The 26294-nt window shown below is 58.3% G+C and overlaps 1 protein-coding gene across 3 annotated transcripts in view; it reads right to left on the bottom strand.

The window, feature by feature from the left end:
* Window positions 1-26294, bottom strand: part of HMCN2 (hemicentin 2) — a 146214-nt gene that overhangs the window by 70091 nt on the left and 49829 nt on the right. For all 3 annotated transcript variants that reach the window (XR_006607453.1, XM_045082600.1, XM_045082601.1), the window contains exons 17-31: window positions 25890-25985; window positions 25461-25588; window positions 24080-24224; window positions 22501-22613; window positions 22218-22377; window positions 20594-20759; window positions 10986-11113; window positions 9045-9299; window positions 7968-8054; window positions 4358-4552; window positions 3720-3850; window positions 3250-3397; window positions 2753-2879; window positions 1420-1574; window positions 193-471 (exon numbers count right to left, since the gene is read on the bottom strand). Coding sequence is in view for 2 of the 3 variants with exons in the window: in XM_045082600.1 (XP_044938535.1) it covers window positions 193-471; window positions 1420-1574; window positions 2753-2879; window positions 3250-3397; window positions 3720-3850; window positions 4358-4552; window positions 7968-8054; window positions 9045-9299; window positions 10986-11113; window positions 20594-20759; window positions 22218-22377; window positions 22501-22613; window positions 24080-24224; window positions 25461-25588; window positions 25890-25985 (2313 nt within the window). In the remaining variant the exon portion in view is untranslated. The remainder of the gene's footprint in view (window positions 1-192; window positions 472-1419; window positions 1575-2752; window positions 2880-3249; window positions 3398-3719; window positions 3851-4357; window positions 4553-7967; window positions 8055-9044; window positions 9300-10985; window positions 11114-20593; window positions 20760-22217; window positions 22378-22500; window positions 22614-24079; window positions 24225-25460; window positions 25589-25889; window positions 25986-26294) is intronic.

The following is a 26294-nucleotide window of genomic DNA, read 5'->3' as shown; positions in this document are numbered from 1 at the left end:
CCTCAGCATCCTGCCCATCTGGGTGAGGGAAGCTGGATAAACCCAGGTTCTCCCTGGTAACTCCTTAGTCTCAGTAACCTGGGCCTCTGGCCACACCCCCTCGGCAACTGTTGAAGACAGGCCCACCATAACCTAGAGTGCCCCACCCCCACCCCAGCTGACTGCTCCCTACTGCAACCCCCCACCACTCACCGTAAACCTCCAGCCTGGAGCTCTTCTCTGTGACCCCCACAGGGTTGCTGGCCTGGCAGGTGTACGTGCCAGCATCTACACCCCGGGCCCTCCCCAGCTGCAGCTGCCGGCCGCCCCTGGTGTAGACAGCCTCGGCGCTGAGCGGGAGGGAGGCCCCATCCTTGAACCAGCTGATGTTGGGAGCAGGCACCCCTCGGGCCTCACACAAGAACCGTACTGGGTGGCCCTCCATGACGACCACCTCGCTTGTCTCGTTGGAGCCCCAGATGGTGGGAGGTGCTGAGAATGACATAGAGGGGTGCTGGTCACAGAGAGCCTCCCCAAGGCGGCTGGAGTCCCAGCCCCAGAGTGGTGATCCCATGCCCGTGGACCACAAACCCTACACACGTCACCAGCTCCTACCACAGGGTGTGGAATGCTTGGGGCACGGGGACAGTAGAGTGTCTGGGGACAGATGGGAACAGACCTCTTGGGACATGCTGATGTGGGACCCAGTCATCACAAGAGGTGTGGAGATGTTGGAGGAGCCCCGGCTCCGGCCTCTAGATCCACTCTGCTTCGAACTCACTGCGTGACCAGGCACAGGTCACTTCCCCGCTCTGCGTGTACTCAGTCTCCCCATCCATAAAATGACCGAAATCAGGGGTTCACCACAGGTGACACCCTCAGTGATGGAGGGGACATGCGGGCACAGCACAAACTAGCACTGGATCTCAGGAAGGAACAGCTCTGCCCTTCCCAAACTCCTTCCATCCTGATTACAACAAAGGGAAAGGCGAGGTTGGTAGAGGTGTACATAATCTTCTAGTACTTTCTAGAGCAGTGCTCTCTTGCTGCATTTGTTTTCAAGCCCTGGGCCCTCCCCTTTCCCAGGATCCAGGCAGGTGATTCTGGCCTCTACTCCTGCCGGGCGGAGAACCAGGCTAGGACTGCCCAGAGTCCCTGGCTTCCCACTTGGAGTGGAGACATCAAATATCCTTTGAAATAAGTGTGTTTCCATGTAAGACAAGGGACTCGATTTAAAGAAATGATCATCCCAAGCAGGGTCAGGAATAGGAAAGCTGCAAAGCTGCGGATGGGGACAGTGGGATTTCAGGAGCCTGGGGCCAGATTCCCTGTCCCTCCCCACAGCCGTATTAGACCGGGGAGCTCCTCCTCCTGGGCCCCCATCTCTGCCCCATCCTGCCACCGTGCAGCGGGCAGCCGTGACGGGGGTGTCGGGCTCACCCTGCATTCTGAGCCGGAAGTCCTTGGCCTGCTGGCCGGCAGGGCTGAAGGCCACACACTGGTACCGTCCCTCGTCCCCCAGGTGACTGCTGGGGATTCTGAGAACCTGGCCATCCTCCTGGAGCTGGACGTGAGGGTCTCCTGGAAGGACAGGCCTGGAAGGGCGGGCATGAGAACGCCACCGGTTAGGGCGAGGCTGCACAGAGGGGAGCCTGCCTCCGGTGAAAGACGAGTCTGAAAGGTTCCAGTTGCTGGAAAGAGTGCCCATCCACCGAGGAGTGCCTATAGTGGAATGTTATTCAGCCAGTGTAGGCCCAGGATGACTGGCTGAGAGCTCAGAGGATGGTTGGCATTGTTTAGCAATCTGCTATTTTTTGTTTTACCATTTTTTTGTGGTTGTTGTTTTCTTAAGATTTTATTCATTTATTTGACCGAGAGAGAGCACAAGCAGGCGGGGTGGCAGGCAGAGGCAGAGGGAGAAGCAGGCTCCCCACTGAGCAGGGAGCCCAAAGAAGGGCTCGATATCCCAGGACCCCGGCCAGGATCATGACCTGAGCTGAAGGCAGACACTTAACCCACTGAGCCACCCAGGCGCCCCAAACGGTACATTGTTTTTTAGACATGATACTGTTGCACGGTTGGCAGACTGCTGCAGAATGTCACGTGCATGCACACTAGGAAATGAAAAAATTCATTCGATTTGCTCTATCGCAGGATCTGCTCTCTTGCAGAGTCCTGGAGCTGAGGCCGCGGCATCTTCGAGATGTGCCTGTACCGTTCCCTGCTCCAGCACAGATGAGCCCTGAGAACTGCGTGCTGAGTTAGGCACGCTGGGCCCAGAAGGACATGTACTCCATGACTGCGGGGAATTAATCTGAAATACAGGCACATCTACGGAGATAGTGAGATGACTAGTGATTGCCGGGGCTGATGGGTATGGAGTCCCCTTTTGGGGTGACAAAACGTTCTGGTACTAGAGAAAGGGGACCGATGTGTGCCCGCGGTGCGTGCACTAAATACTACGGAAGTGTGCGCTTTAGAATGGTTGATTTTATATTTTGCAAATTTTACCTTAAAAAAAAAGTTAAAAACAAAAAGCAACACTGGCTAAGTAATGAGAAAATCCTGCGGTGGCGGGGGGGGAGGAGAGTCCCTGGGTAATGGCAGGCGGGGGCGGGAGGTGTCCCATGCTGCCCTCTGCTGCCTGGGTCCTGGGTGGCACGTGTGATGCCCGTCAGTCTTCCTCACTCGAGTTTGCCCTCCCCACGGCCCCCCTCCACCCAGCCCCGGCCTGGGCACCACCCCCATACCATGCACCAGGAAGACCACTCACTGCCCGTCCTTGGTCCATTCCACCTGGGGTGCGGGGACCCCCGAGGTGCGGCACTCCAGCTCCACCTCTGCACCGGCCAGGCCCAGCACCTCCTGGGCAGCCCCGGCTCCAAGCACGGAAGGAGGAACTGGGTGTCAAGGGGTAGAGGGGAGAAAACTCCTCAAATCCTGCATAGGCAAAGGCCCTGTGGTAGGCCTTCGTCTGTGTGGATCCCCAGCTCGGTGCACCCTTCCCTCCCCATCCGTCCCTCACTCAAAGCTCCCTGGCTGGATCGGGACCCTGCTCTGTACTTTCTCAGCAGCCTGTATGGTTTTTTTGTAGCACGTAACACAACACTAATTACAGGGTTCAACATGTGATTGTCTAGTGTCTATACTGAGAGCTCTGTGAGGACAGGGACAGGATCTGTCGTGGGCCCCTCTGTGTCCCTGACACTCAGCAGGCAAAGCCCCCCTCCTCCCCAGCCTCCATAAAAGGGTAGGGGCTCAGTCACTCACTGAGCACGAGGAGATCGAAGTCCCTCTGGGCGGTTCCTGCCTGGTTCTCCGCCCGACAGGAGTAGAGGCCGGAATCACCCTCCTGAATCCTGGGAAAGTGGAGGGCCCGGGACTTGTCCAGGAGATGGTGACTGCCTGTCTTGGGGATCTGGGCAGGAGAGGCCAGAGGGAGCTGGTGAGAAGGGTCTGGCCACTCCCTGACATCAGCAGTGAGAACCTGAGGCCCAGGGAGCTAGTCGGTGACTTGGAACTTGGGGTTTCTGATAACGGTGCCATGCCCCCTCCACCATGCAGCCCCCCAGGCTTCCTTGTAGGAACGCAGGCCTCCACTGTCCAGTGCATTCCCCAAAACCCCTGTCACATCCCCTTGCCACACGTGGCACATGCAAAAACCCATTCAGAAGGCCCATACCCTATCCAAATCCCACCCACAGCCCGCCTCCCCCCACCAACCTCCCAAGGACACCCACCGGCTGCCCATCCTTGAACCACGTGATCTCAGGGGCTGGAAAGCCATTCGCGTCACACTCCAAAGTCAAGGACTGCCCGGCCATGCCTGACACATTGGCCCTCCGCCCGTCCTCCTGGATGCTAGGGGGCACTTGGGAGCAAAGAGAAGCAGAGAAGCTGTCCCCACCCCGGAGGGTCACGGCTACCCAGATCCCATCTGGGCCACTCTCCCTGGCCTGGACGGGCAGACTGCCTTTCCCCAGATTCTGGGGTCCCACCCCAGTTTCTGATCTGGCCACCAGGATCGACGTGGACCTGGGAGTGCAGCAGAGCCCACCCTGGGACCTGCACACCCCAGCTGTTCCCAGGCACTGTGCCACTTTCTCTGACATTCTGCTCTGCAAGGTGCTGGGGCCCCCAGACCCATCTGGTTCTCCTTCTAACCTGTTGCTGGGGTCACCTGGGAGGGACCCCGGAGTCGTCATCTCTGAAGGTGGGGCCTGGGTCTATCTTTGTACCAAACCTCCCAGGCCAGTCATCACAGTGCAAGCCAGGGTGGCTCAGAGCCCTGGGGAGCTGGCGCCGCCCTACCTGGGCATCCTGGGGCACCCCTGGCAAGTACATACAAGTCATGCCCTGCTCTGGGGTCCCGGCTTACCGTAGACCACCAGCTTGGCTCTCCTGGACGTGGAACCTGCCTCGTTGGTGGCCTGGCACTCATATTCTCCGCTGTCAGCGGGAGAAACTGAGGACAGAAACAGGGAGCCTTCCTCCAGCACCTCCAGGTCCGGCCGGCCACGCAGGGGCTCCAAGGATGGGCCCTTCCGCCACGTGATGTGTGGCTTGGGAGTCCCTGGCAGGGCACATGGAGTCATCAGCATGAGCGCTCCCCCCTCTGCACCCACATTCCCGCCCCCCTCCCTTGTGCAAACGTCACCGACCCTCCGGTGGTGACTCCAAGCGCCTCCTCGCCCCTAGCCTGGCAGGAGTACCCATGTGCCCACTGCCTCCCACCCCGTGCTGCAGGTCCACTGGTCTCCCGGGGCTCTGAGGGCCACAGGCAAGGGGCCAGAGCCCTCTTCCCGGCTCCCTTCTCAAAGAGGGCCCATCATCTGGAATCATACCCCTGGCCCCGTGAGCTGGCCCACACTACTTTCTGCCAGTCAGCCCCAACTTTCTACTGAGCACAAGATGCTTTTACTTAGATTTCTTTTGCCTACCGCCTGTCTCCCAACAAGGGCCAGGATCTTCCCTCTGATTCCCTGACCCCACCCCGCAAGCCCAGGGCCCGGCCCACAGCAGGCGCGAACTGAATGCGCGAGCCCGCTGAATGCGCGAGCCCGCCGTACTCAGCATCTGTCCAGTCTGTGCTGGAAAGGGGAGGCTCCGGTGCCGCTGGGCTGCTCGTCCCCCCACAGGCATGGGGCTTGGCACTGCCGGCCACCCCCCAGCCCCACTGTGAGTGCCACAACCACCCTGGACTCCCTTCTTGGACACAACTCACTGCCCAAGGTCCATCTCTGCCACCAGGCAGAGATGGCCTGGCACACGGAGGACTGGGAACACACGGCCACCCCCCTGGGGCCAGGCACACAGTGGGGTCCTCAGATTGGTGTTGGGAGATGACTCAGCCTCCTGAGGGCCACACACGCCCCCGCCCTATGGACCAACTGGACGACGTCAGGACAAAGCGCTCTGAGCGCCTGGCCCGCGCCGGGCCCTCCCCGGCCCTCCTTCCTTCACTGGAGCCACATAGGAAGGGGACACTCCCCAAACGCCAGGGACAGCGCCCTCACACCTCCATCACCCCCCTCCCTCTTGGCCAACGCTGGTCATCGGGACCCACAGTGTGGGCGAAGCCACGTGGGCTAATGCCACGCCCCACCCCAGACACAAGCCCCCCGAATCGCTCCTCCAACCTCAGCCACGGGGAAGAAGGGGTGCGCCACCCCATTTGGGCCAGTTTCTGATCTAGGGTGGCCAGCAGGACGTGGCACACCCCGGGCATCCCAGGTGTCGCCCCCTTCCGGAGGGTCCCCAGGCCCTCCACCCCCCACCCTGGCCACTGTGCCTCCCGTTCTGGGACTCTGCCCACCGCCAGGCGGGGAGGGGGCCTGTCACCCACTCTGTGCCCACCCGTGAGCCTGCTGGAACCTCCTGCCACAGGGGCCTTGCTCCCCACAGCGGGCACACACAGGTGAGCACACACACAGCACATGTACACCACGCCACCTGCGTAAACACCAGTCCACACACACGCTGCAGCCCCCAGGCCACACGTGCCACAACATGTGCTCACACATATGTACACACCAGACACACACAAGCCCCCCTCACACACATACACCACACACATCACAACATATACATATGCATACATACCCGCCACATGCGCAACATACACACGCAACACACACAAACGCACACCACACCACACGCATAAACACCACATGCCACCAACACATACACATATATACACACCAGACACACATACACCTCACACACCACACACACCCCACACCTCACACACACATACTCTACCACACACACACCACACACATATACACCACACATCACACGCACAAACACACACACTCCACAACACACAATGCTCCCCCCAGCTCCTCAGCTCTTCTGGAGTGGCCGACCCCACCCACATCCTCCCGCCATGCCAGGTCCCAGGACTTCAGAGCTGCTCTCCTGGAGGGACACTGAGTTTTGAACCCTGGAACTTGTTTTTAAAAATGCAAAACATCTAACCCGTCAATGAGCTCTAACCACAGAGCTGCCCCATATCTCTGCCCAGGGGACTCCGAACTGTCGGTGACAATCACTCACCTCACCTCCCCGCTCCTGTTTCACAGGGGCCTAGAGAGGAGCAGTGGTGTGGCCCACATCCCCAGCCAGGCAGCGGCCGGGCTCCTGGCCTTCCCGTCCCGCCCCCCAAGGAGCAGGCGGGTGCTGTCACCCACCGCGGGTACCAGGGCTTCTGCATTCCGAGCACTGGGCGTGGCACCTTCTCCTTAGCCCTCTGAGCCCAAGGTGGCACGGCTGGTGAGTGCCAGCGCCCAACCCTGCCCACCAGGCAGCGACCCGCTTGAAAGGGAGAAGGCCAAGGGCACCTGGGGGGCAGGTGCTGTTTATCAGAGGGGGCTTGGGTTATGCTGATTCAGCTGATGTCGGGCCCAGAGGACGAGCCGCTGACTGACCAGACAGGATGAGGGGCACGAGGGGCAGAAGGGCCACTGGCTGGGTCCTCCACCCCCACCCATGCCCCCACCTCCCAGGACTGCGGATCGGCGGCTTGCTGTTCCCAGAGACAGGCACAAGGTGGCGCCCTGGCTGAGAGTGGGCTGTCGGGCCTCCAGGTGGGCGGGTCTCAGAGAGAAGTCCAGGAGGTTCCCGGGCTACTCCCACCCAGCCCTGCCTCCTACCTGCCCCTCCCTGGGGCCTGTTCCAGGGACTTCCCTGGGCTCCTGGCACCAGAAGTGACGCAGGGACTAGAACCAGATCTCCTGACTCCTTCTAGACTTCTTGCAAGCAGCCTCGGACCCAGATCCCCATCCAACACATCCCCCTGAGCCTCTACAGTGTGCCAGGCACAGTGCCGGGTCCCAAAACTCCTGCTGTTCCCCCGACCCCTCCCAGCTGTCCTGTGGGGGGGTCTGGAATGGCCCCACTGTACAGATGAGAAAATAGAGGCTCCGTCAAAAGGTACGAACTGCCTCATGGTATCTGGCCTAGAGGGGCCAAAGCAGGGCTCAGCATGGGATGGCTGACCACAGAGGTGGCTATCTTGGCCCCACAACTGTGCTGCTGCTCCCAAGGGGCCCCCAAAGGGCTAGTCTTCCCCGAGCCACGTGAATCCATCCTCTGCAGCGGCCTCCGAGCCCCAATCCCAAGACCCTTGGGCCGTCTTTGCCTGGGCTGTAGCATTCCCTAGAGGAGCTGGGGCTTAAGGGGCCCTTTGGGCAGGTCAAACCTGCAACCACATATCGTGAGTCACCTCCTGGCTGAGTGACCTCTGACAACTTGCTTACACCCTCTGGGCCTAGATGGCCCCTAGTCAAAAGAAAAAAAAAAAGCCAATGCGAATACCCACCCTACGAAGTTGTCAATAGGATAAAAGTCCTGGCACAGTGCCGAGCTGAAAGTTTGGACTCCCTAACCCTCCGTAACCCGTGGGTACTGCCCCCAAGGTGTGACCCAGGGCGCTGACATGGAAGGGGTGCTCCTTCCCAGCCCAACCCCCCGGGGCCCAGCATCACCTCGGGCCGGGCACGGCAGGCTGGCGTTCTCTCCGGCCGCTCTCTCCAGCAGGCCGCTGCTCTCATCGGCCTCCCAGTGCGGCGGCTCTGCGGAGAGACGGCATGACCCTACTTACCCCGGGGCCGGTGGAGAGGGCGTCCCATCCACAACCCAGCCTGGCATAAGGCCCTCAGCTTCCTGGCCGCTGGTGCAGACCTGCCTCCCACCAGGTGGCCCACGGGTGGCCCACGGAGAAGCCACCAGGATCCCCCAAGACTCTAGGGCTTGGAAGGTGGAACCTGGCATCGCCCTGCCCTCCGTGCCCCTCCAGCTGCCACTCCCTGGTTTAATTTCAAAATAGTGAGGGGCTCCTAGGTGGTTCGGTTGTTGGAGCGTCTGACTCTTGAACTCAGCGCACGTTGTGAACTCAGGATCGTGGGATCGAGCCCCGCACCAGGCTGTGCACCCGGCATGAGTCTGCTGCTCCCGCCCCCTCTGCTCCTCACACCTCCCTCTCTTAAATAAATAGAATCTTTGTTTATTTTTTAAAAGATTTTATTTATTTGAGAGAGAGAGAGAGAGAGAGCACGCGTGCACATAAGCAGAGGAAAGGGCAGAGGGAAAGGGAGAAGCAGACTCCCCTTGGAGCAGGGAGCCCGATGCAGGATTCGATCCCAGAACCTGAGATCAAGACCTGAGCCCAAGGCAGACGCTCCACCGACGGAGCCACCCAGGCGCCCCATCAATAAAACCACTGATCCAGACCGCTTGGGCTCCAGGCACCTCCCACACTTTCTCTCACTGACTCCTCGCATATAATCAGGCCCATTTTCCAAGGGAGAAAACCCAGGGCCACAGAGTGGAAATAACCGGCCTACAGTTCTCCAGCTGGAAAGTGGAAGAAGCCGAACCTTGGCCCTGGCACCTTCTGTCCACACCAGTGGACAGGGTACCCACGAGCCTCCCTCACGAGGGACAGCGCCGCCGCCTCGGGGCACTGGAGGCTGGGAGGAAGGCAGGGGTCACGCATCTCAGAAGCCCTGGCTGCTGTTGGGGGAGGTAGGAGCAGTGAGTTCTGGGGTTCGGGGGACACTCACCCAGCACCCGGAGCTCCAGCTCCCAGGCATCCAGGCCGGCGCTGTTGGAGGCCTCACAGCGGTACACCCCGGCGTCAGAGGTCTGGATGGCGGAGAAGTGGACGGAGCCCGCGGGCCCCCCACCCTGCAGGGTCACCCCGTCCTTGGACCAGTTCAGCCGCGGCTCTGGGCTGCCCTCAGCCACACAGTTCAGGTCCAGAATCTCTCCTGCCAGCACCTTCAGGACCCGCGGGCCCAGCTGCACCTGAGGGGGCACTGATACGGCCCCGGGGAGGGGCGTCAGGTCGTGGAGCCCCCAGGTGGGGGTCACAGAGCCCAGACCCCCAAGGAGGGTCTGCCTGCCCTCCCTTCTGGGTATCACCAACCAGCAGAAATCATCCCGGCGCTTGGTCTAAGGCTGACCATTCCTCATTCTGTCAGGAAAGGACAGCAGGACACCCCATGTGGACCCCCCAAAGTGAACAGTCTGGCATTTCACCTGAACACATGTTTTCTCATCACAAAATCACTCCTCAGTGCTCCGCGGCTCCCCCCCACCTCTCCCAACCCCCCCCCCCAGCCCTTCCCACCTCTCCCCGCCCCCCTACGCCCTCCCTCCCCCAGGCTGGGGAAGATGTAGGTGCTCACTTCTACCACATTCACACCTCCTCCGTCGCATTTGGTCTTTCCTACAGGAAGGTGATACCATGCCCATTTGGCAGATGGAAAAAACTGAGGCTCAGAAGGGCTGTGTGATTAACCAGAGCCGCCCACCCCTTCAGGTGATAGGAGCTGGAGCCTGCCTGGCTCTGGGGGACCAGGCCCCCCTGGGTCTCTATGTCCAGGAGCAGGAGGGTGTACACACCCCGCCCACCCCCACGCCTGCCGAAAACAATAGCAGCTTCCTCTGTGCTGCACGCCCCCTTATGACAACCATGGGATGGACATTACTGTGGGCCCCCCTTCACAAAGGAGGAAACCAAGGCTCAGAGAGGCCTAGGGGCCAACCAAGGTCACACAGCCCAGTGGTGGTAGAGGCAGGATTCAAATCCAGTCCTCCCAGCTCTGAGGCCCTACATGTCACCCAGCCCCCCCGCTGCCATGTCGCTCGGATGTTCATGCAAACCCACAGCAAACCTTTGAGCCCTCGCCCTCTCTGAGCCTCGACGCTTCCACCTGGGAAATGGGATGCCAGCTTAGATCAGGGGACAAATTTTCTCGAAAGGGCAAGAGAGTAAATCTTTCACACGGGCCAGATGGTCTGTCTCTCAGCTACTCAACTAGCCATTGTGGCACCAAAGCAGCCCCCCAGACCACACGTCCACAAGTGTGTCAGGCCGTGCCCCAAGAGGGCTGGTTTTATGGACACTGAAACCTGAACCTTGTGTAATTTTCACGCGTCACACAGTATTATCTGGGGTTTTCTTTTTCCCAATCACTTAAAAATGCAGACGGCGTTCTTCACTGGTGGGCCACGTGAAAACAGGAAATGGGGCAGATGGGGCCCAAGGGCCGGAGTTGGCTGACCCCGTCTTCAGTCATTCCCTGGGGCTTTTGGAGATGACAAGCTCCCTGGCTCTTTTTGGTGGAGCGACTCCGTGGCTAGTCTCTGTGGATGGGACCTGGACACCCACGGACATGTCCACTGCTGGGGTCCCAGCCGAGCCAGGAACCAGAACCCCCTCCTGTCTTCTAAGCCCCCACCGACCTAGGCCTGCCCTGGACCCTGCCCTCTGTTCTCAGGGCATCCCGAGCATGAGCACAGGAGTAGGGAGCAAGGGAAGGAAAGAGACAGGGCTGGAGGAAGGCAGGATGCAGGGGAGGGGAGGAAGCCCCGGAGGGCTCCCACGAAGAGGTGACAGGGCCCAGCCTGCAGAGAGGGAAGAGCACGGAGAAGGCCTGAGAAAGACAGAGGGAAAGGTGGGGCCACGGGTGAAACCCAGGAGACCAGCAGAGCCCTACCTTGCACCTCGAGGTCGTAGCGCTGAGAGGCAGACCCGGCAGGGTTGCTGGCCGTGCATCTGTAGAGGCCGCTGTCACTGACCTGGGCCTGGACCAGACGCAGGGAGCCTGATGGGAGGAGGCGCTGCCTGCCGGAGCGAGGGGCACTGGTGAGTCCACAACCAACCCCACCCCCGTGGGAAGGACCTCCAGACCCAACTTGGAACTAGCCACCTACCCCTGGAAGCCTGCCAGGACTGAGGCTGTGTCTACCCCCAAGCTTCAGTCTCCCCCCATCCTCCACCTGCCTCTACTTCCAGGCCAGGGCCAGGTCCCAGCCCAACTGGTCTAAGACCTAATGAGTACTGGACTAGGAATCCACAGCTTGGGGCCTGGTCCATAGTCCGAACTTTCCTCACTGAGTAAATCAAGTCCCTTTCCCTCTTGGGGCCTCCATTTCCTTATCTGCAAAATGGGCACACCAGGAAGGCCTGCGTCTCGGGCTGGTGAGCGGATTCCATGTGGGTTCAGCCCAGGGCCTGGCACAGGGTCACCAGTAACTCCCCGTCTTCTACTGCACGCCCTGCCCTCAGGCAGGGGATGAGGCCCCCTTTGCCCGCCCTTCCCACGGCTTGTAGGGAGAAGCTGCCAGCCCAGAGACCCCCTGTGCCTAAGTGCCAGGGCCGGCCAGACTCGGAAGCCAGTGCTCTTTGGTGCCCTGTGGCCCAGCATGGTGCTGTGGAGGGAGCTGTGGAGGCTGCCCGTCACGGCCCTCCCCATCTGGCCCACCTTGTTCAAGGCACCTGGCCCCTATCCCAAAGGGATCGGGGGCCCCCAGCCAGACTCCTGCAGCTGGGCTGGACCCCAGGGGGCCCCTGCAGACATGATGTCACCGGCCCACATGTGCTGGCTCTGTGAAGCCCCTGTCCCCACAAATCAAAGAGGGCAGCTGCAGCCACTAGCCCCAGCTGGCCCCAAATGCAAGCGGCCAGCATGGGGGAGGGGGACCCCAAAGGCCAGCCCTGCAGACTGTGCTCCCAGGATACAGCTGAGCTCTAAAGCCCCATAGGTCTGGGCCGCCCCCTCCCCCTTCTGCTGAGCCTTGGTTTCCTCCTCGGCAACACGGAGGTGACAAGAGTCCCCATGTCCCAGGCATCTGTGAATCAAGTGCTGGGCATGTGTTTCTCAAATAGGTCAGTGTCACCGGCAAGAGACTCTCTAGGCAACCCCAGGCTATCTACTTTGGCCCTGCTGGGCCTCTGTCTCCCCATCTGTGAGATGGGGTAATAATCGCTCCGCTCAGCGGCCCCTCCTAGAGCATCCAGCAGGCACGTGGCGCAAGTTGTCTGAGGACAGCTGTAAGTGACACGTGGGGGGGTGGCCTCAGCCCAGAGCCCAGGCACTGGGTCAGAACACTGGGTCAGTCCAACCTTGTTTGGCCACACGCTTGCTATGGGAGGTTGATCTAGACATTTAACCTCCCTGTGTCCCCAATGTCTCATTCTGGAAACTAGAGACAGCAGTGGCGCTTATCCCTCCTGGGGTCATCGGAAGAACAGAATGGCCTAACGCGCAGTACACTGCTCAGAACAGAAAGTTACTGAGCAGAGGGCAGCGTTTACCATGGTGATGACGGCACAGGCACAAACAATACACAATACAGTTCTGCAGTGTTTAAAACGTTCACATAACTGGCTTCATGTGTATGTGGGGGGGGTCACTCATTTTTCACTGCTGTATAGTATTTCCATGTGATTCTACCATAATTCATGAACTGGTTTCCTTTGGTGGACATTAAATATTTAGATTTTTTTTCTTTACTATCTTCCTCCCTCTCTCCCTTCTTTCTCTCTCTCTCTTCCACCACCAGAGCTCTGTGCACACTGCTGTGTGTCCTGTAGGCACGGGCACAGGAGTCCTGGACCACAGCTCATATACCATCCACTCTCATTGGCACAGACCGCCTCCCTGATGGCTCGTAGGGCTCAGCTTCTCATCAGACTCTCATCAGACTCTCCTGGCCCCACCCTGAGACTCTGATGGCAGTGCCCCTACCCGGGTAGCAGATTGGAGCAAGGCTTTGACAACAGGTGTCCCCGCATGAACTACCATCTGCCTCTTTCAGGCTGACCTAGGGTCAAGGTCTCTGTCTCCCTAAGACTCCGTGTCCTCATCTGGAGTTACAGGAGCTGGTGGACGGGACATGACATGAAGCCTATGGATGTGGGGCAGAGCCAGGGCTCAGTCAACAACCAGCTGAGCTGCCCTGAGCTGGTTGCTTCATCTTTCAAAAGGGAGGGAAAACATTTCGGTCCCACTTCATCCCAGTAACGGGGGAATGCTTCCCCCACCTGGCATCACTTTCTTGGCTTGGTTTTTCTTACAATTGTTGTCTGTTTGGTTTCTTTAATTAAATAATGTTGACATCCACCAAACAAGGACCAGATCATTCTGAGAATGGAGTGTAGTCTCAGTCACACTGGCGGCAGGGACACGGTTCCCTCCCTCCCCCGCCTCACTGCACACCTCCACTGGCAAAATGGGGACAGCGCAGCTCAGGGGAAAGAGATCTGGGGTGGGGACTGCAGTTCAGGACCTGAGGTCTGGTCCTGCTACAGACACGCTGTGCAACTTCAGGAAGCCGGACGATGTCTCTGAATCCTGACTCTTTCATCTCTGAAGAGGCAGCTCTGGATTCCTTTATTTAAAAGTTGCCTTCTAGTTCTGAGAACTTTAGAGACCACAGAGCTCTTTGCTGGCTCGCTCCCTCTCTCTCTCCCTGCCTCAACAAGACCTTAAAAGGATAGGAAGTAGGTAAAATCTTAAAAAAAAAAAAAAAAAAAAAAAAAAGTGGGGGGGGGTACCTGGTGGCTCAGTGGGTTAAAGCCTCTGCCTTCGGCTCAGGTCATGATCTCAGGGTCCTGGGATGGAGCCCCCCATCCAGCTCTCTGCTCAGCAGGGAGCCTGCTTCCTTCTCTCTCTCTCTGCCTGCTTCTCTGCCTACTTGTGATCTCTCTCTTTGTCAAATAAATAATTAAAATCTTTTAAAACATTTTTTAAAAGGATAGGAAGTAGAAGCTTCTGGAAAAAGATAATCAAAGAAAAGTCTGAAAGCAGAAAATCCCCCATAGTGAAGGTAGGCATTTTGTCTTTCTTGGGACCAGCCCCAGGTCAGTGCCCAGAAAGGGAATGCTGCTTGCTTTATCACCAACGAAAATGGAACACAGGGAGAATCCATCTTACAGATGGACAAGCTGAGTCCTAACAGGCCAAAGGACCCAGTGCCGGCCCCGTGCAGCCTGAGTCTGCCGCCACTGACAAAATGGTCCTATCACCGCCTTGTTTCAAAGCCCTCTGCGGCTGTCCACTGCTGGCTTCCCCAAACCCAAGCACAGTATCCTGGCCTCTGTGGACCAGTTCCCCACCCCTGCTGGACCACCATTCTGTCTACCTGGGGCACCCCTCCACCTCCTGCGCACCCAAATTACACCAGCTCAGCCTTCAATTACTCAGACATCACCTCCTCCAGGAAGGTCTCCTGCCTTGACGCTTCAAGGCCGGTAGGGGCAGCCCATGGACTCCCACGGCTGCCTGTCCTTCCCCCGCCCCACGGGCTTGTGACCCAGCTCTCCGTCCCCGTTCTCAGAGGCTCTGCAGCTCTGGCAGCTGGAGCCTGGGGGTGGGGCCAGGGAGAGGTGGGAGGAAATGAAGAGAACACGGCCGCTGTGCGCATGTGCGCACGTGCGCACGCGGCGTGATCAGCAGCAGCCCCTCCGTCGTGGCAGAGCGGCCAGATGGCTCCCCGAAGCACCCGGATGAGAACAGGGGAATTTCCTGTTTATGACATGTCCTGGGCCCGAGTTATCACTGCGGGCTGCCCCTGCAGGCTTCACACCGACACACAGATCGGGGCTCAGATCTGGCAGCGGCCCACCTACTCTGCCCAGTCCCTCTGGTTCTTGGAGTTCCAAGGGGGGGGACCTACCTACCCAGGGAGACCAAAGGGCACCAGATAGAAAGTGCTCGGAATCAAGCCAAGAGCTGGGAGCTGGGCTACACCATCAGCCTCATGCCAGCACACTCAAGCTCACCTGTCCAGCTCCCTCGCATTCTCTGGGGCTCACAGAAGAGAAGCCACCCCTGTCTTGGGCAATGCCCTGCATCTGGTTAAAGACTCTGGAGCCATTACGCCATTCATCTCGCTTGGGATCACCTGTTGACACTGACACTTCCGTAAGTGGAGGGGCCAGGGTCCTGCCCTGTCCCCAGCCCTTAAGGCAGGCCCTGACCCACAGCAGGTGCTTAATAAATGCATGGCAAATCCCAGCTGTCCATGCACACACCCTGCCCTCCCCCCTTCACTCATACGGTGTCCCATCCCCTCCAAACTGGTCTTAAGGACACTCTCCGGCCCTCCAGATCCCCTTCGAGGCCACACATGCCCCAGCTCCTCCAGCAAGCCCTCCCTGATGCACGCCCTGCTCTGAGTTGCGTGGAGTTCAGCTCAGCTACCTGCTCATTTGTTCCCTCGCTGGAGAGCCGAGGGGTTCCGGGTGGGCCGGCCGCTACAGGGGTGGGGGAAACGCTCCCGTCCTCGGGCTGCTCAGAGTCCAGGCGGCTTGTCTACGCCCCAACCCTCTGGCCGCGTCCCCTATTGCTCACCCTGCTGCCCCCATTTCTAAAGGGCCTGCTGCCGCCCTTCCAAGCTCACTGCATGAGCCCAAATCCCTCAGGAGAAGGATCGGTGGCTGTCCAACAAACAGCACCCCTCAAGGTCACCCGCCAGAGGGCCAGTCCTCACCCACGTGTGCGGGCCACGTGCCTGGGGGGGCACAGCTCCAGTCGGCCCGCACCGTCTCCCACCGATGACCACTCTGACCCTCATCTCCGTGCTGGGGTCACGCCACAGAACCTTGTAAGGAAGCCCCAGATGGAAAAACCAGTCTAGAGAATTTAGGTAGAGGGGCCTGATACCCACAAAAGGACCAAACATGACCTAGGTGAGAGCGGGAGGAGGCGCCATCCCCGTGAGTCCGAGGAACAGCGCAGCAACGCCAGCACAGAGGGCTGAGCGCCTCCTGTGTGCCATGCACGTCTCAGCACCTACTACGCCCACTCTTGCTTGGAACTCCCAACGGCCGGAGCTGCAGGCAGACAGAGCCTACCGGGAACACCCTCTTCTGCAGAGGACAAACTGAGTCCAAACAGAGAGACGAGGGCACCCCAGAGGGTCAGGGCAGCACGCGCACTTGAACTTTGGATGCTGCAACCATGCTCCCAACCATCAAGGTACTCCTAGTGTTTGCTTCTGAAGTTCGTTGTACTTGACTGTTCTCCAGAAAGAGAGCTGTCGGCTATAGGCTAATGAGACCCTGGCTCAGAGCTGCTAGGCCAGGAGGCAGCACGAGCTGTGCGCATCTGTCAAGGCGAAGACCCCACAGGGGGGCAGTCACTCTTCTCTGGGACCACCAGAATCTGGCTGCAGCTCGACAGTCCACTCCACTCAGGGCTATCCGCGCGATGCCCCCTCCACTCGCTGTCCCCTCCCCACCAGCTTCCCCCCACCCCCGGATGCGTCCAGATTAGCCCTGAGTGGGACCTTGGCCCACTGCCCCCGGGAGCTGGAGCCCGAGCCAGGAGCGCTCACAGCTGTCCCAACCACACCTCGGAGCCACAAACAAACACTGTTGCCTGGAAACCCCACCTCGCCCCAGCATCCCGGCGCGGAATCGTGGGACAAGAGCCACGAAGAGTTCTCTGGCCACCATCCTCTGCCCAACCCTTTCATTTCTCAGATGGGAAGACTGAGGCCCAAAGAGGGGATGAGTCTCGCTCAAGTTCAGTCAGTGAGTTGGGGACCAGGCTGGGACAGGACTGCCCAGTGTCATGCACAGACAGACGCTGGTGTCTCTCCAAGCGCCGTCTCTCGTGGCTGCTGCCATGGCCCCCTGGGCACACGGGCTTGCTCAGGAGCCCTGCTGACAGTCCGGCCAAATCACGACAGACACACGGGGTAGTAAGCACCCGACGACCATTCCCACCCCCGGAATCAGTTGTTTGCTTTTGGGATGATACCCCAAGGAAATGACCCAGAAGATAAGGAGAAGCGTTTGTGGGAAGATGTCCCAACAGCGCATGGATCCCCATGGAGAACTGGCAGTGGAGCACATGCCCTAAACAGAGAAGCCGCTTAGCAACCATGAGAGCCGAGCGCCCTGGAATGTTATTTTGCCCTTTCAATGAACAGCAAGTGACACGGGCCAGGATGAATCAAGGAAATGGGCAAATGAGGAATACAATACCAGGGAACACTAAGCCGGATCCTATCCAAGCATCTGCGTGCCCCAGGGGGAAGGGGGCGTGGACGCAGGTGGAAGGTTTCAAGTTTAATGATACTCAAGCACCTACAGTTGTCTTTCCTTTGGAACTCATTGACTCAGAGGAGAGAGGAGCCCAGAGAATTCTCTAGACCCTGCAGAGAGAGCAGTGGCCTGCCTAACCTTAACCCAGAAGCCTGATGTATGTGTGTCAACATGTGTCAACATGTTCTCACGTCTGCGAGCAGGTCCCCATGTGTCCGCGTTTGTGTCTGCACGCATGCCTGTGTCTGTCCGTGCGTCTGTGTGTCTGGTCTCTGTGGGCATGTGTATGTGTCCAGGTCTGTCCATGTCTGTGTGTGTGTGTGTGTGTGTGTGTGTGTGTGTGCGCGCGTGCGTGCGCGCGTGCACGTGTTAGGACCCAGCCCCAGGAGTGAGGTCAGGATCTCAGTTTCCCCACCCCTTAGGCTTCTGTTTCCCCCTCTGTGCACCGGGCACGGCACTGCTCACCCCGGCCGCCTCCAAAAGGGCTGGCAGGAGAAGAGGGTCACCTACGTCCCAGTGGAAATGCAGGAGGCCTCCGAGACTCAAACACATCGTGCTTCTCAACCTGACCGCATCACAGAGTCGCCAGAGAACCTGAAGAAGCGGGCAACCCTAACTGTAGCCAAGGCTGAAAGCCCCTCGCCAATGACACCCAGTCAGGAAAGACAGGCACCAGCCAACCACGGGACAGACGCCGGCCTCTCATCCCTGAGGAAAGAGGAAGGCGGGGAAGGGCTGAGTCCTGGAGGTCCGTGAACACTTATGACTCAGAAGACTCCATCCACAAACTTCCAGAATGGCCGCTTTGATGGAAGCTGAGCCTTGAGACCCCCCTAGAGAAGGAAGAAAGGAAGGACAGCCTCGGAGAGGGAGCAGACAGCAGCTCCCGCCCGGCCCGCACCGCCACGCTCCACTCGGTGCGTATTTCCTGGAGGGCTTTTAAATCCTCATTTTCTGGCTGAATGGCTGTAGGACTAAGGGCAGCTGTGTGTCTGTGAGCAGACGGAGTTCCATTCTGTGCGGGAAGCTGTCTGCGCCGCAGGGAGGCCCAGAGAACCACGGGGACCCGGAGCCTGTGAGCCAAGTTCAAACGCAATCAAAGTCGGTGAGGTTACTCACCACGGCCAGCCGCAGCAACAACACCCCAGAGGCCCCTCAGCAGGTGGCTGAATAGACAAAAGGGGGTCTTTCCATACAAGGGAGTACCATTCAGCCACAAAATGGAAAGAAGTCCTGATCCACACTAGGATATGCTTGAATCCCCAAAACATACGTAGAGTGAAAAGAAGCAGACACAAAAAGCCATAGATTATATGATTTCATTTCTGGAATCTTCTGGAAACATCCAGAAGAGATCAGTCCGAAACCAGAAAGCAGATCAGGGGTTGCCAGGGGCTGAAGTAGGGGACAGGCAGGCACAGGAGGGGCTGCCACTGAGTGTGGGGTTTGCTGGGGGGAGGGGGCTGGAAATTGCTGGAAATGTCCTAAAAGCGGTTGTCGTGATGGTGACATGACTCTGAATATGCCGAAACCCAGAACTGTCTCACGGGGGATTGTATCTCATTAAAGCTTGTGTATTTAAAACAGTAGGTTAGAACAAAATGAGGTAAGAGATGTGATCATCTCTCAAATGCCAGAAACGATGCCTTAGTTTGTGAATAGCCATGGCCAAAAAGTGGTATCAGACGGTGCGATTTTCCTGCACTTGACCGTGTACGAAGCATCATTCATCCCTCACGGGCCCCCGTGAGCCTTATGTAAACAACGTCCACTTTACAGGTGGAGAAATAAGCTAGGAGGAACTATCGGCCACCCGAGGCCACACGACCCCCCCGAACACCAGCCGGGATCCGCAGCCAGGTGTGACCACCTCCACAGCCTGAGCTCCTCACCCAGCCCCGCAATCCCCCCCCAGGCCTACTTTCCTCCTCGCTTAGATAAACTCCCAGAGTCCCGTAAGTCTCAGGGGAAAGCTGGAAGCCAGCGAGAAGTGGAGAGGGCAAGGGAGAAGGAACAGAATGCAGGATTGCAAAAGCAGCTCCTACAAATTTATGGCTCCCGGCTGATCTATTAACACATCACAACCAGGAGGGGTGAACAAATGGGTATACTGTGGATCATTTCAGTAACAAGCCATAAATAACAAGCCCCGCCGGCCGCCACCCACCCGAGGAGCTCGCGCCAGGCCCTCTGGGAAGAGACGGAGGCTCCCCGGTCTCCCAGGCCAAGACGTGCCGCTGCGGGGACACCGATGGGGCACACGGGTGGAGGCGCTCAGACCCAGCCCAGGCACAGGACCTCAGCCACAGTCAGGGGTGCAGGCTTTGAGGTTTGGAAGGGCTCACCAAACAGATGTTCTGAGATGCATAGAAGCACGTGGGGGCGTTCGCGGGGGAGTTGGGGGGGGGGGCGAGAACTCCTGGGTCTGGAACTTCTCAAAGTCCTTGCCAGGACTGATGTCACTGGTCAGAGCTCCCCACCACCACCACCACCCCCTCCCGCCATCCTGGGCCCAAAACTCAAGGGCCTCAGGAGTTTCGAGGCCTTCTTGTCTGGAACCGCCATCCCCCGCAGCCCTGCCTGTTGGGGGGTGGAGTGCGCGGCCTCTCCGAGGGCAGGCGGGAAGCTGAGTCAGAAAGCCCAGCCACCAGACACCTGGCCTGCGGAGCAGGCGAGGACACAGAACGTGACAGTCGGGACCCTGTACCAACGGCGGCGACCACAAGTGGCTCACCGCACGTCGCTGAGCCTCAGTGGGCCCGAGAGAAGGGCTGCCATGCAGATTAATGGAGTTTCTGCCTGCAGCATCCAGGGGCCAGGGCCCGAAGTGCTGGGCATCCGTGACTCCAGACCGGTCTCTGTCTTTCTCTTGGAGGGGTCTCTGCTCTCTCGGGTCCCCTGACAGGCTTCCGGGGCCCAGGGACTGAAGTACTATGTGTGGGAGGCCTGAGGGGCTCAGTCGGGAAGCGTCTGCCTTTGGCTCAGGTCAGGATCCCAGGGTTTGGGGATTGAGCCCCCACTGGGTTCCCAGCTCAGCCGTGGGGGGGTCTGCTTGCCCCTCTGCCCCTCCCCTCACTTACACTCTCTCTCTCTCAAATTAATAAAATCTTTTTAAAAAGTGCTATGTGTGAAATTGAATACACATCCCCCTGGGAGTGTCCACAGGGTCCCACCAACTGGCTGGGTCACTGGCCACCTTGAGGCCAGTTTCCTTAGACCCCAAACTCCGCCCATTTCCCAGGCCCAGGGGCACGTGGTCCAGGTTACCTGTCTGTGACGGATGGCACAGGGAGGAAGTCCTTGGTCCAGGTGACCAGTGGAGGTGGGGAACCCTGGGCCTCACAGTCCAGGGTCACCTCCTCACCGGCCTTGGCCATGACTCTCAGGGGCTCTTCGGCATCATGTGAGCCGTTCACACGGATCCTGGGCTCAGCTGTTGGTAGAAGCACGCAGGGACTGTGAGCCAGACAGGAAGTCATTGCACAGGGGCCCAGGGGGGACCAGGACAGCTGCCCCCAGGAAGCAGAGAGGACACTGCCACCCTGGGAAGTGCAGAGACTGGGTGGGCTCTGCCATCAGGGAAGAGCGCAGGTTTGGGGGAGGCCTCAGACCCAATGGTTTCTCCCCCCAAGTCCTGGCCTCTACGTCTTCACGGTCACTCTCCCTCTGGAAGCTCGGCTGGCCTTGGTGACCCTGATCAGGTCCCTCCTGCTCCAACGTCTGCTACCCGCTAGCTGGTTGGAATGTTCCCTGGAGACATTCCAGATGGTTCTATCCTTATCTTCTCTGTCTCCCTTCTCCCCTGGGATCATCCCAATTATTCTCAGGCTATCAACCACCAGAAGACACACATGTCCCCTGGCCTCCTCAAACCCTCACTGGGGGTTTGTAACAACCCATGCCCATCAAGTCTTTCTCCTATCAAGCTTGAGGCTCCTGATGATGGAGATTCCCTGCACCCCTCTGTCTTTATGCCCCACCCCCACACTCCTAGCCAGGTGCTCGCACACGGATGGCACTGGTAGGTGTCTAAGCAACGATAATTAAGCTAACCAGCTGGAGATATCAAGACCCATGTACCCCTCACGCATCCCTCGCACATGAGAGAGAGAAAATCTCCATTCTAAGAAAAAAAATTTTTTTTTACAATATGAAAATATTGGCTCTAGGAGTGTATCTAGAAAAACTGGGCTGTGCATTTGCTCATTTATTTCAGCCAGTTCCTGAGTACCCGGCTCTGCATGAATGCTGGCCAGAAGCAGCAAAGGAGACGGATCCTGCCCCTGTCCTCCCAGTGTTAGGGCCCAGAGGGAACACGGGTACCAAACAGCTCAATACGTGATTCATGATTTAACCAGGCTTGCGAAGTGTCTCACGAAAGGGAGATTCTAGAGAATTGACAGCAAAGTGACTTGGAGTCAGAGAGCCTACCTACATCTGACCAATGGAAGAAGTCAGCTGGGCCAAGAGGGGGTAGGGAATTCCAAACAGAGGAACCTGCATGTCCCAAGGCCCTGAGGCAGGGGGCACCATTTAAGAAACTGAAAGGAGCAAAGGGTCTGGGGTACAGAGGCTTGGAGAGAGAGGTGGGCAAGGGGACCACCAAGGTGAAAGGGCTCCGGTTGAGGGCCTGTGGGTTTCCCAGCCTTGTTAGAGTGACGGTTTCCCGCCATCTGCTTACAAAGGGTAGAGTCGGGACCCCTTTAAGGGTATGCCCACACTACTGAGGACTGGAGGAGGACATCTTTAGTCTGTGTACCTTTCAGATAGGCAGAATTTAGAGGCAGGATTGACAGAGGACAGGGAAGATACAGGTAAGGTCAGATTGTCCATGCCCCTGCCTCCACGACTGCCAAGCCCTTCTCCCGAGACATGGGGAGCCATCACTCACTGTTCACAGAAAGCCTCATCTCCTGGCTTGAGAAGCCCACAGCATTGGTGGCTGTGCAGACATAGGCCCCGGCATCCTGGGGAGATGGCCGGACGATGACCAGGGTGCCATCCTTGCTCACGTTGTAGTGGAGACCCCCAGAGTTCAGCACATTGGTTTCCTATGGTAGAGTCGCAGGGGACATCAGCAAAGCCCACACCCCCATGGGGATTTGCATCATTCTCCTTCCCATGATGCACTGGGCCTGTCTCTGGTTACCCTCATGCTAACAGGCTCCTCTTACCTTGGTCCAAGTGATGGTGGGCGTGGGGACTCCTGAGGCCACACAGGGGAGGGAGGCTGGAACCCCTTCATTGGTGACATGGTGGGTGGCAGTGGGCTGGATCCGAGGTGGCACTTTCAAAAACAAACCGATTTTATAAACCAAGGTTCTGAGCAGCATTATCCACAGTAGCCAAAAGGTGGAAACAACCCAGTTATCCATCAATGGGCTGACGGATAAACGCAATGGGGCATGCAGAGGTCAAATATTATTCAGCTTTAAAAAAGGAATAAAAGCCCGATGCGTACTATAACAAGAATGCACCCTGAACACAGTATGCTAAGTGAACCTAGCCAGACACCGCACAAATACGGTATGCTCCCACTCACATGGGGTCCCTGGGACAGGGAAAGTCCGAGACAGAAGGGAGAATGGCAGTTGCCAGGGGCTGCGGGAGGAGAAACGGCGACCTACGGTTCAATGGGAACAGAGCTACAATTTGGGAGGAGTAGAAGGTTCTGGAGCTGGACGGGGGTGGTTGTATAGCACTGTGAATGTGCTTCATGCCCCTGAACTGAGGGTTTAAAGTGGGCAAAATGGTATTTGCCACAATTTTTAAAAAACTACTTCAATGAAAGAATACAGTGGCATGGATCTCATCGACCGACAGCCACACTTTTGTAGACGAACGGAGGGCAGCCGTGCCTGGGAACCAGCTGTGCCATTTCTATGCTCTGGGACTTCGGATAAAACCACTTAATCTTTTGGTACCCGGATTCCTTCATCAGCAAAAAAGCTCCTTAAACCCAATTCCCTGCCTACTCTCCAGGGATGGACAGATGAGAAATGGCAGCAAAGAGTGTTCACAGAACACAGTGAACTTGAAAACAAGTGCCAAATCCATTCTGGGCACCACCCAGATTTGCGGGGGAGGAGAAACCGGGTGTGGACCAGTCGGGAGATGCCGAGGGCTCTGCCAGTAATGCTGAGACCCGTTAGGGAGGAAAATGCCCTTCTGGATCGTCTCAGGGGGCCAAAGCCTGCCAAAGTCGATTATTAACATTGAATGGAAATGAAGCGAGCCAAGAGCCAGCGCGGGCCCCGGCCCCGCGGGCGAGAGGTAGCCTCTGCTGGTCCCAAGATCCTGCTGAGGGACACGCCTGTCTGAGCTGTCAGTTCAGAACGGGGAGTCTTTTGAACCTCGTGTCTTGAGTCCTTATGATATTTAAGTGAAACATACACAGACCCTGGCAGGATGTATATATTATATAAAGATCATTTATATACAATGTAAACACAGTTATATACAATTTCAGTTACACGTAACTCATTACATATGTAGTGTGTGTATATGCACATGTGCAAGCTCACATGGGTATAAAGTGTGAGAGATACACACCAACATGTAAAATTATCTGGTTCTCTTTAGCTTCTGGCATTATGGGAGTCTTGTCTTTTACTTGTCACACCTCAGATTTTCCTCCAGTGAAAATGTACTCTTTGTGCTTTTTTTTTTTTTAAAGTATTGAAGATCAAGTTCTCCCCATGCCGCTTCCCCATCCCATCACACCCCGCACCCTTCCCCCACCCGGGGACTCACCCTGGACAACGAGGTCCACGTCCCTGTGCTGAGAGCCAGCCGTGTTGGTGACCACACAGCTGTACCTCCCCGCGTCCTCCTGCAGCGCCCGGTCAAGGTGAAGGCTGCCGTCTGCTCGGACGGAATGCCGGCTGCCGGGTGGGAGCTGGTAAGGGGGGAGGAAGCCCCAGTCTGAACTGCGGCCCAACACCGAGCCAGCTGAGAGAGTGTTCTAGAAGCCACACTGCCTCCCCTCCTGGGCCGGTGGGGAGCAGGCTGGACTGACAGGCTAGTGGTTTGGAGCACCCCCACCCCTTCCCTGAGACTCCTCTACCCCTGCAGAGACTTAGGGCTATGGGTCATCTTGAACCCAGTCTCCCACGGCCAGCTGGACTAGGACAAGCTGCCTGACCCCCGTGGGCCAATGGGAGCCTCTCCCAAGAGTGCAGGGTTGGGGCCAGAGCCTTTCCTGCGCAGGGGCTGGGGCTCCAAGGCCCTTCCACTCCAAGGTTACAGAGAGGAGGGACAAAGTCCCGGTGAGAACAGAGCCACATGGAGTAGGACAGAGCTGCCACCACACCAGATGTGGTCCCAGAGAGAAAAGCAGAGACAGCAGCTCCTGGTGGCTGCCCAGATGTGTCCCCATGGGGACTAGGGTAGGGCAGGGAGTGTTGTTCCGGAATGGGGCCTGGGGTAACCTCTGAGAAGATGTAAGGTCAGCCCATCTTTGGGGAGGGGGTTCGGCCTTCTTGACCCTGTCCCGGAGGTCCAGCCTCACACCCTGCCCTCAGGTTCTAGAAGCTGCTCCTGAGCCATCTCGGGGCCAGGCCTTTATGGGCTGAGCAAGCCTGAGGGGGTTTCTGCCCAGCATCCTTACTGAAACAGACTCCGCATCTCCAGCCACTCCCCGTCCTGGCCTCGACAAGGCCCAGGGCCACCCCTTTCGCTCTGCCCCTCCGATCCTCGTCGGGAGGGCTCCTCACCGCCACAGCCCACACCCCCAAGCAGGGGCCTCCTCAGGGTCATGGGCAACCACGCAGGCTGCAGGGGGAGTCAGTAGCATGATCGGCCTCTGCAAAGCTCTCAGAATCGGGGGGTGGTGAAAGCACTGTCTCTGTGCCCCCCAACTTTCTGCTCCCTAGCCTCAGCACTGATGGAGCCCGAGGTCCTTCCGTAGCTCTCCGGCGGGGACCAGCAGCCACACGATCCTCAGCAGGACTTGAGAGGGCGACAGAGGCTTTCAGCGCACTTGTCAGAGAGTTTCTGGAAGAACGCAGGAAAGAGGGAGGAAGAAAGAGCACAGTCCCAAGCAAGCAAAGAGCGAAGCGGAGGTCAAGGGTTACACAGCAGCCTCTCCGTGCCCCGGCACTAGGGCCACTGCGCCCAAAGAGCCAGCACTCACGGGCAGGCCGGCCCTGAGCCAGCGCCTCTCCGGGAAGGGCCTCCCAGCCAGGATGATACAGGGCAGGGACACCGGCTGTCTCTCCAGCACCCGGACAGTAGAGGCGCTGCTGGCGATCTGCGGGGGGACTGTGGGGACAGGAGATGGTAGGGGTCACCCAGATTCCCACGGGTGGTCATCTGGGGGACAGAGGCCCCACAGCCCCCCCACTCCTCCCCAGGGAACCAGTGGGAGCATCAGGATAAGGGATCCTCAAGTCCAAGGTGCACTTTCTGGGGCATGCTGCACAGGAAGGAGGGGTCCAGAGGCTCCTCTTGGAGAACTGGGCAGGGGCACATCTGTTCCAGAGGGGTGGACAGCCATAGGGGGGGCCTCCCCAGGGGCCCCGATCTCCCCCCAAACCCTCCTCCCCTAGCTCCACCAGCGAACCATGTCCAGTCACGACGAGCTGGGCCTCTGCCCGGACCTTCCCAAACATATTTTGAGCTTCGCAGACATACTGGGCCTGGTCTTCAGGGACCACACCTGAGGGGCAGAAAGGGGCAGGCTTGACTGCCCAGGCACACCTCTGCTCCAGCCCCCCCAAGGGGCAGGAAGCCCTCAGCAGAGCCCAGCCCTGCAGAGGGGAGGTAGGAGGGCTGGGAGAAGCAGCCAGGCCTTGGAAGGGCAGGAATGGGGCCCGTCTGTGAATCCCTGTGCCTTGCGGTGTGAGGGATGGGGTCCCCGATGCAGACACAGTGGCCGGCATCCGGGCAAGTGATCGTAGTAGTGACAATGGTGGCCGTGACAATTGTTAAAGCACAGAACACTTTACCTGTGTCAGGAACCATGCTG

Source organism: Mustela putorius, unplaced genomic scaffold (genome assembly GCF_011764305.1).
Source record: "Mustela putorius furo isolate JIRA1106 unplaced genomic scaffold, ASM1176430v1.1 tig00000596_pilon_pilon_pilon, whole genome shotgun sequence".
Lineage (NCBI taxonomy): Eukaryota > Metazoa > Chordata > Mammalia > Carnivora > Mustelidae > Mustela > Mustela putorius.
This window is presented reverse-complemented; position numbering and strand designations above follow the sequence as displayed.